This window comes from Anabrus simplex, chromosome 1, assembly GCF_040414725.1.
Source record: "Anabrus simplex isolate iqAnaSimp1 chromosome 1, ASM4041472v1, whole genome shotgun sequence".
NCBI classification, from domain to species: domain Eukaryota; kingdom Metazoa; phylum Arthropoda; class Insecta; order Orthoptera; family Tettigoniidae; genus Anabrus; species Anabrus simplex.
The window spans coordinates 706794516-706814259 of record NC_090265.1 but is presented as its reverse complement, the minus strand read 5'-3'; the positions used below and the strand labels follow the sequence as shown (position 1 = coordinate 706814259).

General features: G+C 38.6%; 1 protein-coding gene across 2 annotated transcripts in view; it reads right to left on the bottom strand.

Moving 5' to 3' along the window:
- Positions 1-1745: 1745 nt before the first annotated feature.
- The window catches only part of LOC136857366 (WD repeat-containing protein 47), a 259687-nt gene continuing 241688 nt past the window's right edge, over positions 1746-19744 (bottom strand). For both annotated transcript variants that reach the window (XM_067135988.2, XM_067135989.2), the window contains exons 4-7: positions 18400-18570; positions 11078-11214; positions 8585-8804; positions 1746-7474 (exon numbers count right to left, since the gene is read on the bottom strand). In XM_067135988.2, coding sequence (XP_066992089.2) covers positions 7329-7474; positions 8585-8804; positions 11078-11214; positions 18400-18570 — 674 coding nt within the window. In that variant the 3' untranslated portion in view covers positions 1746-7328. The remainder of the gene's footprint in view (positions 7475-8584; positions 8805-11077; positions 11215-18399; positions 18571-19744) is intronic.

Sequence of the window (19744 nt, the reverse complement as noted above, 5' to 3'; positions counted from 1 at the left end):
AAAGTACTCGTCGGATTTGAAAAATAAGCACATCACTGAATTTGTCTCTCAATTCTTAATTGTTCTATTGGGTGAAATTAGTATATTCCCCTTTTTTTTTAAATTGCTACCGGTTTCTCGGTAATTACGTATGTGATTTGAGGTGGACAACTTAGCTGAATCATCCTATATATATAACCAAGAAAATAAAGATGCATTAAACAGTAGTAGTTAAGTATGTTCATTTCCTTACTTTTTATTCTAAGAGGTTGGGATTTCCCCTACTTTTTGCAAAATTGATCTGGCGACCTTAATATGCACCCTGCCTGGGTTCACTGCCCAACCAGTCCAAGGACATTAATCCTGACTGCGGGCTAGCCTCGTGACTTCAACCAAGAATCACCCCCTTTGGACGAAATACCACAGTGATGCCATATTGTCTTGTGAAGATACATATTTTTCTAACGTCCTTCTGTTCTTGCACTGCAGGTAACAACTACAGTAAATTAAATTATTGGGGAAATATTGTATGCATTTCATTTGTCCACTAAAATCCAGGACAACTGTGTGATAACTAGGGCTATTCTGGAAAAAAAATGGGCTAGTGTCCCTCTGCCACGAGAATAAGCGTTCGCGATGAAGGGTGAACTCACGAGAGACCAAATGAGAGGAAATGATACATCATCTTCCTTCCTCTTTACCCAGCTCCTGCCAGATCGGGGCATTTACGGCACTTCTCCACTTTCCTCTCTCCTCTTCCATTATTTTGTCCCACTTCAGGTTCCCTCTTCTTGCACTCCTCTTTATTGAATCGATTCACTTTGTTCTACATCTCCCTCTCACTTCCTCTCCATTACTGTTTTAGTATTCTTTCCTCCTCCATCCTCTTTACATGTCCAAACCATCTTAGTTTGTGTTTGTTTTTTTTTGCTAGGGGCTTTACATCGCACCAACACCATCTTAGTTTACTCCCATTAATTCTCTCATTTAGGTTTACCATTCCAACCTTCTTTCTCATATATTTGTTTCTCAATCTGTCTTTCCTTTCATACTTCTTAGGTATTTCATTTTGCTGGCTTGAATTCTATTCTCCTCCCAACTTGTCATTGTCCAGGTCGATATGAGTGCATACTGTAATACATTTTATATACTCTCTCTTTACACATCCTTATTTCAGACAAAGTTTCTTACAATCTAGTAGAATGCATTGTCCTGTTGCAACCTCTTGCTAATCTCCATGTCCAGCCTTGTATTCTGCATTGATTCACTCCCTAGGTGCTTGAAACTGTCAACAATTTCAAGACTTAGACCACCAGTTTTTACAATGTCTTTCTTGTCTGGGATGTCAGGTCAGGATCATGCTGCTACCGTATGAGAGTGTACTGCCGTTACCAAACTTGACACCCAATGGTGGGGACCAACGGCTACGGGCAGAGGAACCCTCCCTTTGGAGACCAGGTGAAGCCTTTGTGTAGGAAATAACATGTAAATTCACCAGAAAGGACAACAGGGTCACCGGTTTAGAAAGCAAAAGAGGTCCCCAGTCCCAACAGCAGAAAAAAAACAACTTATTTTTGTCAGCAACATCTGTACTTCAGTGAAGCGGTTGCAAAAAGCATCTGTACTCCTGAAGAGTGGCCCAAAGTTACACTCGGCAGTAGGTGTAAAATGGCTCTGGGAGAGGCGACCCTACCGTAACAATAGCCTATAAATGATATCGTACTTCAGAGGGGAAAGGATTACTGGAGTAAAATAAAGCTCCACCATTAATACATAGCATATTTTATTGACATATACAGAAAAATACAATGGTTTATAACAGACTCGGAGGTATCATAAATACATCTCTTTGTGTGTCACACGCCCCACGAGTAAAACAGATTTCTCTCTATACAGCAGAATTAAAATTAATATCCAATTAAGAAAATTTTAATAGCAATATTGTAAAACATACCAATGATGAAATGTTGCAAAATATATTTTATTTAGTTTATACAAAGACATGACACAGTTATGGAAAATATTTATAGAACATCCTGGTCGCTTGGTGTCTGTCCCCATGTCCTGGACTGTACTCTTACAACTTGGTGAAATAGTCTACTCAAATTGCAACTTCCTATCCTTTTAAGTTCATAAATATTTCTACAGCTGCATCATTCTTTAGGGACTGCAAACAGAAACAGAATTGCAAATGCAAGAATTTGTTTTCCAGGTTTGAAAAGCATCAGGAATACAAGACATAACATGGTTCATCTGGCTTATTCAACATTAGCTACAGTGTAGTGAATCCTGATTACTAAATTTATTATTTTAATCATTAAGGTTTGCAAAATGCTAGGGTGGACATGGAGATTAGCAGGAGGGTACAGCAGAGTAATGCATTTTACCAAAGTGTAAGAAAACTTGTTTGGAACAAAGAAGTACCAAGGAAAAGTAAAGAGATAATGTACAAAATGTACTATGTACCCATACTGACTTATGCAGCTGAGACTTGAACTTTGACTAGCAGGCAAGAGAGTAGAATTCAGGCCACCTAAGGTGGTTTGGAAATGTAAAGAGGATGGAGGAGAATAGAATTCCAAGACAGATGCTGGAGGCAAAGTGTGAGGGCAAGAGAGCAAGAGGAAGACCTAGAACAAGGTGGATTGAATCAGTGAAGAGCAGCATAAGAAGACAAAATTTAGACTGGGACAAGATCGTGGAAGAGGAATGGTGGAAGGAAAGAGGAAGAGGGAGAAGTGCCATAAATACCCTGACCTGACAGGAGCTGGATAATGGGAAATGTTGATGAAGATGAAGATGATGATGATTTGATCTGTATTGACTTGTATCTAATACACCACTGAAAATCATTGGTAAATATCTACCTTATCAATACTATGAACAGTTATTTAATCTACAGGGTGTCTTGAAAACATTTCCAATATTTACAAGGATGCACTGCATCAATTGTCTATGTACAATGGTTTCACATTTGTCTCGTGACAAAGAGCTCGGAGTGCAAGATATGTCCCTTCTAAATAATAAGACCATAACACAACATGCTATTAGGCTTACAACCAGTATTTAGGTAAGAATGCAGTTCCATTTTTTGTTGCATATGACCCTCTGTAAATTATTGGAACATGGTGATCAGAGATAGTAGTGGTAGCAGACCATTGGGTTTGCGACCAACATTTATAGGACCTATTTCCTTCGTTTGTTGTGTACCGCATCCTCTGTAAATATTGGAATCTTATATCAATAAAATGGTGTACATGTTTAGAGACTAATTATTAGCCTCTTCATCAGCGATGAAACATTCCACCAAATAATTTGCGGACTCTATACCTAAACTACTATCAATATACTTTAAATAAGTTATAATTAAAATTAGCGATGTGACGAGTAAAATACTTCATCAACTCGAGTCACTCGTATTCGGAAACACTACCAACTCGAGTTTGAGTCGACCAGATAGAGCAGGGAGAACGAGACGAGATGCCGCGGCCATCTTTGTGTCTCGTAAAAGAGGAGAGTGTGGGATCCCCCGTGCTTTCTGTATGCGCAGAGTTTACTCGAATCTATGTTAAGATTGTGCGAGTTGCACATTTGAGGCATGAAAATGAAGACAATTGTATTGGTAGTAGTACAGTAATGTATTTTCTACCACAAATCACATACTTGTTAAATTAACACTGGCTGGCAGCTGAAGAAAACCTTAATAAATAAGGAAAACAGAAATACCGAGTTCTTCTGAAACGTAAAAAGGCTTAGTAATTTGTCAAAATAAAGTTAATACTGTAACTGGTTTCTTGCTTAGGTTAGGAACCAATCAAAGAACAGAAAGCACTCGGCCGAACTTGGGGCTATTCGGGACATCTCGTATCTTTGCCCTCATGTAGCAAATGACAAGTCGAATACTAACTTTGGCAACTCGAGTTGGCGACCATCACTATGTCGAGAATGAGATGTGGCTGAAGATGTTAATAATATACGAAACATGTACCACTTTCAACCAATAAGTTGCCTTAAGCAACTAATGTATCGACAAGGTGGAAAATAAAATATACTTAGTTGTGAATGAGATGGGATGCAAAAGTAAACAACTATTAATTTTATAATTGAATGAATACTCTATAGTTGAACTTGAGTTCTCTTCCTAGCACTCGAGGTGATTCAGGCAAGTTTGTGTCTCTGACACGGATGACTTGGGAGCGCGTAAAGAGCAAGGTCTTATTGCAGTCAGCCATGATTCACCTGGACATCCGTCGATTTCTTTACTCAAGTTAAAAGAGTTGAAATATTCAACTCGTCACATCAATTAAAGTACAAGAAATGTCATCTGTATAAAATATTTAAAATGACATAAAAACCAAAAAAATTGTACATAAAATAAGCATCTCTTCTTCTTATAATTCTAACAATATCACTAGAAACATTGTGTGCATCTACAATTTTGATATTTTTTTTTTTCTTTTTCTTTCACCTCCTTCTGTTTGAAACTTCCTCTGAAAGCTAAATCACACCTGACGAGAAAGAGGTTATATGCGATTTATTCAGGTAAAATTTTCCACCTATTCAATAATTACAAAAAGCTTACTGTATTGAATAGGTGGAAAATTTTACCTGAATAAATCACATGTAATCTCAGTTCAATGCCGACCAACCAGAATTAAATTTATAACCCTTAAAGAAAGAGGTTAGCCATTCAGAAGAAGTTTCAAACGGAAGCAGCAGAAATTTAAAAACTAAAAATGCCTGACCGTATCAAACCAAGGAACACATTACAGAAAGTATTATGTAAATAAGTTAATTTAGCTAGAATTTGAATCAAAAAGAAAATGAGTAAAGAAACATGTGATTTTAGGCTGTTTTTCCGGAACTGCATTTAGGCCAGAAGTGATTTTCAAAATTTGTTGTTTTTAGTTTGATAGAGCTATCCAAGACTCACAGTTTGAAACCTTTCCGGGCCCTCTAGCTCTTCAATTTTTGGCACAATTGAGGAAATTGCTTAGTTTTACATTTTTCATGGCATGGGGATCCTTACTTTGTCTGCTAAGAAATGTTTTCAACATTAAAAAAAAGCAGAAGCACACATTGTTTCTAATGACATTATTAGAATTTTAAGAAGACATGCTTATTTTATGTAAAATGTTTTGGTTTTTATGTAATTTTAAATATTTAGATGTCATGTCTTGTGTTTTAATTATAACTTATTTAGAGTATATTGTTAGTAGTTTAGGTATCAAGTCCGCAAATTATTTGGTGCAATGTTTGGTCGCTGATGAAGAGAACAACTGAGATTCTCGAAACATGTATTCCATTTTATTAATATAGATTAAATAACTTTTTATAGTATTGACAAGGTGGACATAGATCTTTACCAGTGATTTTCAGTGGTGTCTTATCCTCACTATTGGTCGAATCCATGACAGGGTTTGACTGTGTGTTAACTCATATTTCTGTCAACTTCCTGTCTATCGCTTTTAAAACAGATTTCTTTCACTTCTGGCAAGCTGAAAAGAAAACTGACAAAAATCATGTCCCTGTAATGGAGTTGAGTTCACAACCACCTCCACTTCTGTTACAGTTTCTTGAGTATTAATTCTTATTTACACAATTATTTTTCCCCACACAAACTTTGTCGGTTATTTAGTTTTAAAATAAATACTAGCAGTTCAGAAGTTTTCACTTTTACAGAAAGTTCATGACATTCAATCATGCATCTTCCTTTGATGTTTCAATTAATGTTTTCTTGTCCAATAACTCACAAATCATTTTAGATAAAATTAAATAATCATATGAGTATAGCGGGTTTATTTTCTTGATTCAAGTTAAAAAGTTATGTTCCACACATGTTTCTCAATATATTTAAAACCATTTTAAAAACCACATTCATCTCCTTTCTAAAAATAGTACCTTTAAAAGAAGTGTTTAGGATAGATTACAGTGTTTTCTTTTCAATTAGCTTTTCACATTACAGCCGGCTTTGTGATGTGGCTGTATCAACAGCAGTTGTTCACGTAAATATGGGAGTTTCTTGTGATCAGCTCTGCCACAAATGAACAATGCAAGCAAGCGAGTTCTGACCAAATTACAAAGTACTGAAGGAGCTACGGAGGAAACTCCACTTAACAGCCGTTATTTATTTACAATTAAATTTGTTCCTTAAAGGACTTAACTACAACCAGGTGGACATGAGGACGGAGCACCAGTTCCCACACGTGCACACTCAATCACACCTCCTCCTTGTTAACAATATACATTTATATACAATGTCAGTCCGTGATTACTTACCCTCTCACAACTAGGTACAATATTTTAGCTTATTTTACATGCTAGTTACCAAATAACATAAAAAATAAACAAATATAACATTAAGTTTACAATGAATAAGCTGAGATTTTGCTTTGGGTATGTCTAAGGGATATTACACTGATAAAGCTAGGTTTTTAAATGTTCCATTATCCTACCAGTCTTCCCTATGTATCTCTTTCTCTTATCTGTAGCCAACTACAGCTGAAAAATCTCACCATGTTATGAAAAATATCAGTTTGGATCTCTGCATTCTCCAAGTGTCACAAAAAGTTAATTTCAAAAAACAAATACACTAGTGTTAACTAAACTTAACCATCTCCTAGCTGTCATGGATGTCAGTGCACACATTCAAGTTATGTTTTAATATGGGCTGTTTAACCTCAGGTCCATATCAAACACTGCTCCATATCAAGATTAAGACCTTTTAATCTTAAACCCTGTATGATTTCAGTGCACAAATTCCATGTCTTTCAGTCCAGTACCTGAACTGGCAGCCACACACACATATCAAATGGTCTGGTCTTACTTAAGATAAAGTCAGTGTTTCAACACAACTCAAAGGAATGTTACTGCTGGAAAACACAACACAACTGTATTACTCTTTCATGTTAAAATTAAGAAGTAGCAAAACTACACACTGAGGGAATGTATCAACAATTGATTGAACAGAACCATGCTTAGCTAGCAGAGAGAGTATTCTGCACATCTTCCAGTAAGGATGGCCAACCGAACTGGCAGTAAATTTAAGAAGAACTTAAACCAATACCCCTAAACTCTCCCACCTTTGAGTACCAGATTAATTCTCCTTCAAAATTACAGAACTAAATAACATTGACTGCTTGATATTGCACAGAGGATTTGGCATTCAGGATAATTGTTGCACGACTAACAACACACCTACAAGTGTTGCTTCCGGCAGCAGAAAGGGCCTCAACATGAACTGAACGAGCACTTAAAAGTACAGTACTATTATTACTACGGATCAGTACACTACACCAGCCCTCACTTTGGCTTCATACGGTTGGTCACCCTTCAAACTCAAGTCACAATCACACAGGGGGCAGAGCCCACAGGGTGGCCGTCTTGTCTGCACTGGTGCTCAGGAAGGAGAATTCCGTCGGGTGCCAACGACCGGATATCACCTTGTCCTGATGCTGAGCTACTACCACGCTGGGCAGCGGCATCGTCAGGTCACCTGCACACACAAAACAAGACCATAAAACTACAACATCTCTCAGACCCCCTGAAAGAAAGAAAGAAAGAAAGGGAAACAAGTTGACAAAGGGGAGTTCAGGAATGAATGATACAAGAAAGGAGACAGTCACTAGTAAGTGGTAACAATGCTAGAATTAGTTCAGGCCCCAGGGTCATACTCAAAGATTGTGAAGAGGTGACCACTTTTCAGGTTAAGCAGCGGAGAAAGATTAACCAGGCTAACTCATCCTTGAAACAATGCAAAGCACATTATGCAACATAAGCAAATACATCACATTCATTAACTGGGTTGTTTGGGAAATCCCATGTGGAGATGATATACATTTTATCTGTTAAGAGAAGCCTTTATCACCAAATTATCCTCCATTTCTCTGCATAACACTCCATATTAATCTCTTTAAAATTCTATTGTAGCACAAAGGTGTCAATTTTCCAGTACCGATACCTAGAATGTTAGCTAACACGAGAATGGGATGTGGATACTGAACTCATTACCAGAATCAACAATGCAAGAACAACGGTGCCGTGAAAGAATTCCTGCAGGCCTTTCAATGAATGTTCAAGATCCCATGAGCAGAGTAGGCCACCAACAAATATATTTAAGACCCCTGAATGTTCTTTTTGGAAGGACGTGGGTTCGAATCCCCGTCAGGAAGTCGTAAAATTTAAGAAACGAGATTTCCACTTCCGGAGGTGCATATGGCCCTGAGGTTCACTCAGCCTACACCAAAAATGAGTACCAGATTAATTCCTGGGGGCAAAGGCGGCCGGGCATAGAGCTAACCACTCTACCCCATGCTCGCTGCGGTTAACAATGGTGGAAGCCTTTACCTTCCACTCCTCCAAGGGCCTTAATGGCCTGTATGGAGGCGACTTTGTCTTTGTTTTTGAATGTTCTTTTCTGATCCTGACAATATTAGGATTGCGAGGCCTAGAGAGTCTTTCATCTTCATGCCCTTCGAGGTCATTTTCTTCTTTTGCCAATACCTCGTTTTTCGAAGTATCGGACCCCTTCCCTCTGATTAGTGTTCATAGAGGATGGTTGCTCAGTTGTGAGTGAGCTAGGGAGAGTTTTGGTGTTGTTACTCACCTTGTAGGTCCGTCAACACCAGCTTGCTGTCGTAACCTCCCGTCAACAGGTAATACGCACTGGGTGAGAAACGAATGGATCGTACGTCAGCGGAGTGAGGCTTGAAGCACTGCACAGTGCGGCCACCACGGATGTCGTACAGAACACAGGATGAGTCCTCGTGGCCGGACACCAGGAGTCTCCCCGATGGATCTACACACACTGCAGCCACGGGTGAGCCCTAGAACATAACATACATTTTTCTTCATTAAAGACTTACTTCATAGCATTAATGTAGTTACATATTTTTTCCTTAGTGTGTATCTGTCTGAAAATTCAAAATGTACGTGAATTAACCTACTGTGGTACTGTAAATGAATTCACTTTTAACACTACCAGTAGGCCTATATATTTTTACATATTTCAAATATTTTTAACTAGGTCATCCAGAAATTAAGAATCCCTATTTCTTTTCTTGTAAAATAAACATATTTCTGGGAAATATGAGCACATGCATATGACGTAGCAATAATATACGGCTGGACAAGTCCCGCCTGTTTTCTGTAATGCAGCAGCAGTGGCTTGTATTCTTTCTCCCGCCGCCTGCGAGGTTCAGTCTGCAGTTTCTACGGAAACAAGAGGCATGGAATGTTTTGTGCAGGTGCTGTGATGATCCATGGTAATGCTCGCCCACATACGGCTCAGCGCTCAGCAACTGTCCTATAGGAGTTTGGCTGGGAGATGTTTGATCATTCAGTCCTGATCTTACTCAAAGTGATTTTCATCTTTTCTTGCACCTCAAGAAATTCCTGTCTTCCTGTCAGCATTTTCACATGGACAAAGAGCTGAAAAGGAATATCACACGCTGGTACAATTCCCAAGTGGCACCTTTCTACGACACCGGCATACAAAAGTGGATTCCATGATATGACAAGTGTCTCAATTCTGGTGGTGATTATGTCCAAAAATAGCTCCAACGTTGCTGTATCAGGTGCCAATGAAGTTTTTCATGTAACTATGTTGTCTTTATATTTAAAAAATTGGGAAACTTAATTTCTAGATGGCCCTCGTACATATTTTATCATAACATTTACATCCAAGCTAAAAGTTGTTTAATTAAACACCTCCTAGTAAGAATTATAAAAAGTATATAAGAATGGTGAGGGATGCACAATTCATCTCAAAGAATAATTATAAAACTTTGTATAAAGTGGTGTATGTCAACTGCCACTTCAGGTGGGTACCTGAAAGTATAAACACACCTACTGGACTCTCAGCAGGGGCATAATGTAAGGGCCTACAAGGGGCATTGCAGACTCTTCGAAAAATAGTAAAAATTATAACATAATGTCACTCTGCACAGAAATGATCAGGTGGGTTTGTAGAATCAGTGGATGTTTTCTTTTACAATTTTACGTAGAGGGATTGCCACTTGGTTGCATCTAGCATCAGTGTGTTGTGTTGCCGTCCCTTGCAACACTGCAACACATTCCTCAGAAAAGACCTGCACCAAATTATATTACATTACAGCAATGAAAATTGAAACAAGATTATCATATTTTAGTAAGAAAATGATGTGTAGTGCACCTGAGATCGTATTATGCACAAATTTAACAGAACATTCCACTTTTGTCACACATTTATTCAACAATGGTGTATAATGCCAATGAAAAAAATGAAAGCAATTAGAGTTAAGTACGAACATCTATGTGGTGCATGGTTGGCAGTTCAGCAGCTTAGCCGTTAAAAGCATGCAGGCAGTCCACTAAAACCTATTGACATTATTTATTTTAATAATTTTACAACAGATATTCTCTTTGCTCATAAAACTTGACAATTACTTCTACCTCATATAATATTAAATTTATATTAAATTCATAAGTTTAACATTTTATTTGAGGGGGCCCAAATTTTTATTTTGGCAGGTGGACCCCTGACTCTCACTCACGGAATCTACTGACATTATTTGTGACACAGTACGCCTCTGCAGCGTAACCGTTAGCACTACTAGCTACCATCTTCGAAGGATTTCTCAGTACTGCCATATATTTAAGAATCGCAGGAGGGCTGGTATATTGTTAAAATGGTATATGCAACTCCACCTCCACTGGGGGTGTGATTAAAATGAGATGCACCACCTTCATGCGCGATTATCATCATCATCATCATCATCATCATCATCATTGCTGTCCATGCAACTGCAGGTAAACAAGTCATGAGTAATTTCCAGGCTATTCTTCAAAGAAATCTGGTTTATATCAGTTACATAGATGCTTAGAAGGGAAACATGGAACCTTCCTGTCGACATTGCCGTCAGCCTCACGTGTTGAAATATGCTTGTGTGACCTCACGCAATATCACAAGATTATTTTAGATGATTAAGAACATACTTTCCAATAGTCTAGGAAGAATATCTTGTAGTCCATTGCATAATATGTCTTGATTAACTTGAGAATTGTACCAAAATCATGCGCTTAAAGGGCAATTTATTCCAAAATAATAAAAATATCTTACCCGATTGCCAGGTGCGGTGGCAGGTGTAACCATGTTGACACAGCCACGAGTACGCAGGTCCCAGAATCGCACCGTCTTGTCTTGAGATCCGCTCACGAACATTGCACCTCCCCAGTTGTACAGTGATAGCACATGGCCTGCAAAACATTACATGAATTATTATGTAAATGGTTGTCTTGTCATCTTAAACTAGATATTCCAATTTAAATCACTGATTTTATGATTTAAATCAAATTATTTTTATTATTTACATAAATGTTTTATTTCTTTAAATGCCCTGGCTCTAAATTGTTCAAAATGGGTGGAACAGTGAAATAGGCCTTCTGTAAAGAATTTTAAAAATCTCACATCACGACCATACTTTTAGTGGATAACATACGAATAAATTAGACACAGAGAAAACTTTCTGATTGGTATCTGTAATGAAACACACAATAACAAATAATGTGATAGGGCATGTTGCCATATAATTTGATATTACATTTATAATAATTAATATCTTTTAATAATATTTGTTTAATCATCTTTTATGGTGTAAGAGTTTAATTCTGACTGGCAATATTTTGTGTAATAACTTCATACTGTACATTTCTAATGTTGCTGCCAAGATTAAAACATGGAATAACATACTCAAGAACTAACAGGCACCTCTTGGGGAGCTAATGTTTCTGTTGTTTGATCTGCTGCTCTGACACTCTGTTATTCCATTGCTGAATAGAGTGCTCATACCAACTAAATCAGACAATGAGCATCATTACTGGTTGTATTCACCCTACCTGTCTTAAGCAGCATACCACCACCATCATTAAGGCAATCACAATTGCTACTGAAGATATGGAGCAAAACTGCAAGCAATCCATGCCTACCAATCCATGCAGATAAATTAAGAATTACAAGAAAGTGACTGAAATCTCAGCAATCATCAAGCTGCGCAGCAGACAACCTTCTTCGTTGCTCTTTCAACACGTCAGATGCCTGAAAATGTCAATGGAAAGAAGGTTCTTCACTACTGTACCATGAAATTGTTCAAAACCCATGTATTCAGTCTGCTGGGTTCACTTTTCCACACAAAAGGGAAGAATTCTTAGTCGAATAAAGACTGATCAAGATTAGTGCTACACTGACCATGTGGAGATGGCAGACTTCACCGTACTGCGACTGTGGCACGCGGTTACAGACAAGATCTTCATCTCGCATCCAGTGAAGCTGTCCAGTGGATTTCCAATCTGGATCTGGATTTGTAACCATTATTCCGAACTTGTCATCTGGCAGTATCTCTCTTCTATGTGCATAACCTCTGTATTATCATACATCAAATCTATAAAATAAGAGTTTTATCTGTACATTGCACAGAATTTTAAAAAAAGGCGGCTGTGAGCTTGCATCCGGGAGATAGGGGGTTCGAATCCCACTGTCGGCAGCCCTGAAGATGGTTTTCCGTGGTTTTCCATTTTCACACCAGGCAAATGCTGGGGCTGTACTTTAATTAAGGCCACGGTCGCTTCCTTCCAACTCCTAGGCCATTCGTATCCCATCGTCGCCGTAAGACCTATTGTGTCGGTGCGACGTAAAGCCCCTAGCAAAAAAAATAAATAAATAAATAAATTAATTAATTAAAAAGTATGGTATTTCTGTATTGGTCGTGTCCACAGTAACAAGGAAATGCACTTTTTAATTTTTCATAATTTCTGCCTGCCTGCCTGTACGCGCATCATGAGAAAATGGCTGAAGAAAATTAAATGAAAATCGGTATGCTAAGTCAGGGAATAAGTCACTACAATTTAGGCTATAAATAATTATGTTCGCGGTGAGTTAAATGGTAGTTTAGGGGAAGGCCTCAAATTTAATAATGTTATTTGCTTTACGTCCCACTAACTACGTTAACCGTTTTCGGAGATGCCAAGGTGCCGGAATTTTGTCCCGCAGGAGTTCTTTTACGTGCCAGTAAATCTACCGACATGAGGCTGACGTATTTGAGCACCTTCAAATACTACCAGACTGAGCCAGGATCGAACCTGCCAAGTTGGGGTCAGAAGGCCAGCACCTCAACCGTCTGAGCCACTCAGCCCAGCGGTCTTAAATTTAATTTAATATTTCCATTATTAGCATTCCTAATGATAAATACTACATAACTAAATTTATATAATATTATTAAATTTCTGATTATTTATGTTCTATACATTTTTACTGTACTGGCTATGATAAGAGATACTGTATTCATGAATTTGGATTTTTGTTGCTTAAGTCAATATCAGCGCCGAGGCACAAGAAAATGGGTAGACAGAATTTAATGAAAATCAGTATATGAAGTCTGGGAATAAGGAACTACAGTCTATGCTATAAGTAATTTTATAATGTATGCATCAGAGACTTAGACATTGACAGCAAGAAATGATAGTAAAATTCAGGCCAGTGAGTATGGTAGGGAAGACAAGGAGAGACAGAATAAGAAATGCTGAGGTCAGAAAAGAAATAGGGGTAGAAAAACTGAGTCATAGGATGGAGGAGAATAAATTGAGATGGTCTGGACATGTTATGAGGATGGAAGGATAGCACAACAAAAGCGTAAGACAGAGGGAAAGTAGGCAACAGGGAGGCCCAGAGCAAGATGGACAGTCTCTGTCGAGTATAAGAAAAAGAAGACTGGAATGGAATACAATTACTGAAGAGGAGTGGTGAAAGGGGAGGCGATGGTGAAGAAGTGCCATCAACACCCCGGCCTGGCAGGAGCTGGAAAAGTGGAAATCAAAATTATGATGATTCCTCGTTCCTGTTCTTACTGCACGATCCTCACACCGTTCTTTAATGTCCTACTATCTTCCTCAGAATCTTTCCTTTTACTAGTTCCAACTTCCTGACCAATCCTATTTTTGTCAATTTCAGGCATTCATCTGTGGTGCCAATCACAGATTCATGCCTATTGTAATTGAAAGAATCAACATCAACTCATTTATTAAATGAATCAATAATGCCATAAACTCATCATCAGATGACTGAAAGTAAGTACTGGTCTCTTAAACCATTTTATAGTAATTAACACCTACATCTGATGAAGAAGTTAGTTAATATATAACATTAGGTCACACTAAAATATATTTCTTTATGCCTCAAATAATACCTATAAAATGATTATTTTTTTTCCTTTATATTTTCAGCTGCTCTTATCTTATTTGCAATCACAAACTATTATATTTTCAATTACAATATTCCCACATCAACTGATAAACCTTTATTAAAAACAAAGTCCATAACATGAAAATGATAAATAACCTTTTCTCAATTTTTGATCCCACATCCAGTGTTATAAACGTATCACTCAGTTGGTTAAGAACATTCCTCGGACTTCTAATACTTCCCCTACTTTACTGATTAATTCCTACATGAATCTCCATCACTTGATTTTCAATCATCTATACCAGGGGTTTCCATTTTTGTGGCCCGCGAGAGCACTCTAAAAATAATGCGAAGAAAAGACACAAAATTATTTAATAGCTCGTTCAAAAACATATTAATTTTTATACACCTTATACACCCGAGTCAAAACAAATTATTCTTTAATACTAGTTACTCTTATCAAGCATTCACTTGTTCTCAATAGATCATTTTTGATTTTAAAACATTTAAAATCCAAATTTCAAGTAATAATGTTGTTATTTTTGTGTGCCACTGACTAATTTTGATGGTTTTCAGAGACACCGAGGTGTCGAAATTTTGTCCCGCAGGAGTTGTTTTACGTGCCAGTAAATCTACTGACACGAGGCTGACGTATCCGAGCACCTTCAAATGCCACCGGACTGAGCCAGAATTGAAGCTGCCAAGCTGGGGTCAGAAGGCCAGCGCCTCAACTGTCTCAGCCACTCAGCCCGGCTCCAAATTTCACTCTTTTATACAATTTTAAAATAATGTTTTAAGCAATTAAAATTATCAAACCCTCCTTTCAATTGAACTATGCATATTATTTCATAATGCTGCTTATGTACTATTTGCAGAATTTTACAAAAATTGGCCTATTCAAGTGCGGCCCGCGAACATGACTAAGGTTTCCAAAATGGCCCTCGAGCCTTTACAAATTGGAAACCCCTGATCTATACTCTTCATAATCAGTTCAAAACTCTTATTGGTCCAGCCAGACATAAACAGAAGAACTTTTATTTTTATCTCATTCTTCTTCTTCTTCATAGTACCGTATCAGGTCCCCCTGACGTTGGCGATCACTGTGGCGAATGCAGAACGATCTCTAGCTAGGTGGAAAAGTCTTTCAGCACTGTGAATTGCAGTCCATTCTTTGATATTTCCAAGCCATGATGTTCGCCTCCTCCCGACACCTCTTCGACCCTGTATTTTGCCTTGTACAATCCGCTGTAAGATGAGGTAACGGTCATTCCTAAGGATGTGGCCAAGGTAAGAGATCTTCCGGAGTTTTATTGTTTGAACGAGTTCCCGACTTGCTCTTGCCCTTCTGAGTACTTCTTGGTTCGTTAGTCGTGCAACCCACGAAATCCTGAGCATCCTACGGTGGATCCACATTTCAAAGGCTTCCAAGCGTTTCACTGATATGTTCTTGAGAGTCCATGTTTCCACACCATATAGCAAGGCTGACCATATATAGCACTTGACCATCCTCTGTCTAAGTTTTAAATTTAAGTAGTCATTGCAAAAGAAAGATTTCATTTTTGTAAATATTTTTCGTGCTATTGCTATCCTCTGTTTCACTTCTTTCTCGGGATCAAGTTGTTCAAGTTGTTCTAGGTTTGTTCCCCTATATTTTTACAAGTTCTAGTCACCTGGCACTAACACTTACCTTGGCCCTTCCCCTATGATTATCTTTCATACTATATGGATGAATCAACCACACAACCCACATATTTGTTCATATAGTGTCAAAAGGAACATCTCCCATCCTCGTACCTTTTATGGTATATATTTAGACAATTAGTAACATTATTCACCCAGGATCACTAGCTGTTCGTTTGGCAGCTAACATATTTGCCGGTCACCTCCTTTTAACCTTACTCGGTAACGCTGGTCCTTCTTTGGTACTCTCAACACTTCCAATTTCTATCCTACTTATTGCTCAGTTTTTTTTTGTTTTTTTTGTTTTTGTTTTTTTGTTATTTGCTTTACGTCGCACCGACACAGATAGGTCTTATGGCAACGATGGGATAGGGAAAGCCTAGGAGTGGGAAGGAAGCGGCTGTGGCCTTTATTAAGGTACAGCTCCAGCATTTGCCTGGTGTGAAAATGGGAAACCACGGAAAACCATCTTCAGGGCTGCCAACAGTGGGATTTGAACCCACTATCTCCCGGATGCAAGCTCACAGCCGTGCGCCTCTAACCGCTCTGTCAACTCACCCGGTTGTCTGCTATTTCAGCCATCCTTTACTCTAGAGAATAAATTATGGTAACACATTCAAATCACCTCTACGGTTTAGTTAACCCTAGTCCTTCACCTTTAACAGCTGCTTTTGAGCAATAGCAACAACTATAGGAATAATTAAATGATTCCACCAGTACGACAACTCCCTTCTATTTTAAGGTTAACTTTAATTACCTTAACCATAACCCACTGATGACGTGATATTACACGAGAAAGAACTTATCAGGGTCTTCACACTTTACCAGTTAGCAAGGGCTTATGATGGGGTATCATTTTATTTATTCTGAAGTATTCTTCTTCATCTCTTTCTTTTTCATAGAAGCCTCTCATCTAGTAGTGAATTAGAAAGCCTCTGACCTCCTTTAGGTTTTCAACCTTTTAATCCCCTTCGAATTCCCCATCAGGAGTAACCGTTACTTGAGCCCACCACAGCTTAATAGAGGGGAATTATAGTCAAGCCATTCAAAGATTATTTTTTACAATCTTATTAGGTATTTATTTTACTATTACAAGCTTATCAATATATCGAAGCCCCTTTTACCATAAGCAATGCTGTATATGGATCAACCTTTTTTATAGCAACAGGATTCCATGGACTACATGTTATTATTGGTACAACATGCTTCATACAGCATTTGATATGCCATTTTTCTATTAATCATTATTTTGGACTTGAGTCTGCTGCAGGATATTGACACTTTGTTGACATAGTGTGATTATTCTTATATATTTCTATTTATTGATGAGGAAGATAATCTATTTATTTAGTATATAAGTACATTTGACTTCCAATCAAAAAGATGGATTAATTCAAAATATATAATCTGAATCGTATTCACTGTCGCAATATTCACAATTATCTTTGCATCAATTGTAATGATTTTAGCTTCAATTCTATCCAAAAAAAACTATTAATGACCGAGAAAAGAGCTCCCCTTTGAGTGCAGATTCGATCCTAAAAGTTCCCTTCTCTTTACGATTCTTCTTAATTTCTGTAATTTTTCTTATTTTTGATGTGGAAATTGCTCTCCCTCTACCAGTTATTATTATCATAAAATGATCAGATATCATATCCTGAATGATTATTAGCACATTCTTTTTATTAATTTTTGCTTTGATCAAGATCTTCATTTTTCTTTTCTCTAAAAAGCTGTCTTCTGTTAATTACCAATTATCAGCAAACTGTTTTCTATCCATTCTCAAAAGTATTTAAATTTCTCCACTTCCTGGAACCTTTCTCCCTCCAAGATCATCAATCTAGGTGCTGTTCCAATGTTGGTTGCGTACTGTGTCTTCTCAAAGGAGATCAATAAGCCTGCCTTTGTTGTTTGTCCCGGTGCGGGTTCTGTGACTCCACTAATGAGTCCAATAGAACGACAGCATAATCCACGAAGGCATAATTAATCTTTCAAGTAATACAACACCGCCTCTGTGGGATAGTGGTTAGTGTGATTAGCTGCCACCCCCGGAGACCTGAGTTCGATCCCCGGCTCTTCCACAAAATTAGTAAAGTGGTATGAGGGCTGAAATGGGGTCCACTCAGCCTCAGGAGGTCAACTGAGCAGAGGTGGGTTTGATTCCCACCTTAGCCATCCTGGAAGTGGTTTTCTATGGTTTCCCACTTCTCCAGGAAAATGCCGGGATGGTATGTAACTTAAGGCCAACGGCCGCTTCCTTCCAATCTTCCCATCCCTCACCAAGGCCCCTGCTCAGCATAGCAGGTGAGGCCGCCTGGACGAGGTACTGGTCATCCTCCCAAGTTGTATCCCCGACCCGATGTCGTCATGCTCCAGGACACTGCCATTCAGGTGGCAGAGGTGGGATACCTCACTGAGCCCAAGGGCAAAAAAGAAACCTAGAGGGTAAGCAGATTAAGAAAGAAAGAAAGAAAGAAAGAAAGAAAGTAATGCAACATTTATGAAATGTCTCACTAGCGTGTTCATACCTGAATGTCCAGAGAGGGCCTGGAAGGGTGTGCCAGTAGCACAGTCCGTTACATAGATCTTGCAGTCTCCTGCTCCACCACTGATCAGAAGACTTGATTTGTTCGTTGTGTCCTCCAGGAAGCAGAGGTCTCGAACAGTGCCATCGTGCATTGTCAGCTCTATTTCCTGGCCTGAAAAAGGAGATCAAGTCATTGGATGAATGTAGAGGTTGGCAATCCTTTAAATCTAGCTGGAAACTGGAAGTCGCCATAGATATACGTAGATGCAGAGAACAGGAACTATAGTATATGAGACAGTTTACATTTGACTGTGTTACATTACATCTCTCAACAATTTCATACAGCTATAAATTGCATTTAATTAATTATTTAATTTATTAATTTCTGACCCAAAGTGGGTTTGCTTAAAAAAGCAAAGTCATTTCCGTACAGGCCATGAAGTCCTTTGGTGGGGTAGAGTGGTTAGCTCTACACCCAACCACCTTTGTTCCCAGGAATTAATCTGGTACTCATTTTTTGTGTAGGCTGAGTGAACCTCAGAGCTATGTGCACCTCCGGAAGAGGATATCTCGTTTCTTAAATTTTACGACTTCCTGACGGGGATTCGAACCCATGCCCTTCCGAGCGAAAGGAGCACGCCTTTACCGCTTTGGCCAGGCAGCCCTTGCGTTTGCTTAAGCGCACAGAATAATGATACATTTTTAATTTTTTCTTTTACATATTTTAGTTAATGTCTATTCTAGCCTGTGTGTCATGACAATCTATACAAATAATTTCAAAGACTAGCTACAAAATATTTAATTGTCTTTCTTTCTTAATCAGTTTACCCTCCAGGGTTGGTTTTTCCCTCGGATCCCACTTCTACAGCCTCAAGGGCGGTGTCCTGGAGCGTGAGACTTTGGGTCAGATGATACAAAAGGGGAAGGAGGACCAGTACCTCGCCCAGGCGACCTCACCTGTTACGCTGAACAGGGGCCTTCTGAGGGGTTGGGAAGATTGGAAGGCACAGGCAAGGAGGACGAAACGAAGCGGCCGTGGTCTTAAATTAGGTACCATCCCGACATTTCCCTGGAGGAGAAGTGGAAAAACACTTTGAGGATGACTGAGATGGGAATCGAACGCCCCCCCTCTACTCAGTTGACCTTCCGAGGCTGAGTAGACCCTGTTTCAACCCTCGTACCACTTTTCAAATTTTGTGGCAGAGCCGAGAGTCAAACCCGGGCCTCCGGGAGTGGCAGCTAATCACGCTAACCACTACACCACAGAGGTGAACAATATGTAATTATACAAGTCGAAAAATATTTTTTCTTTGTAATACCCACGCCACTTAACGAAAAAATTTCCA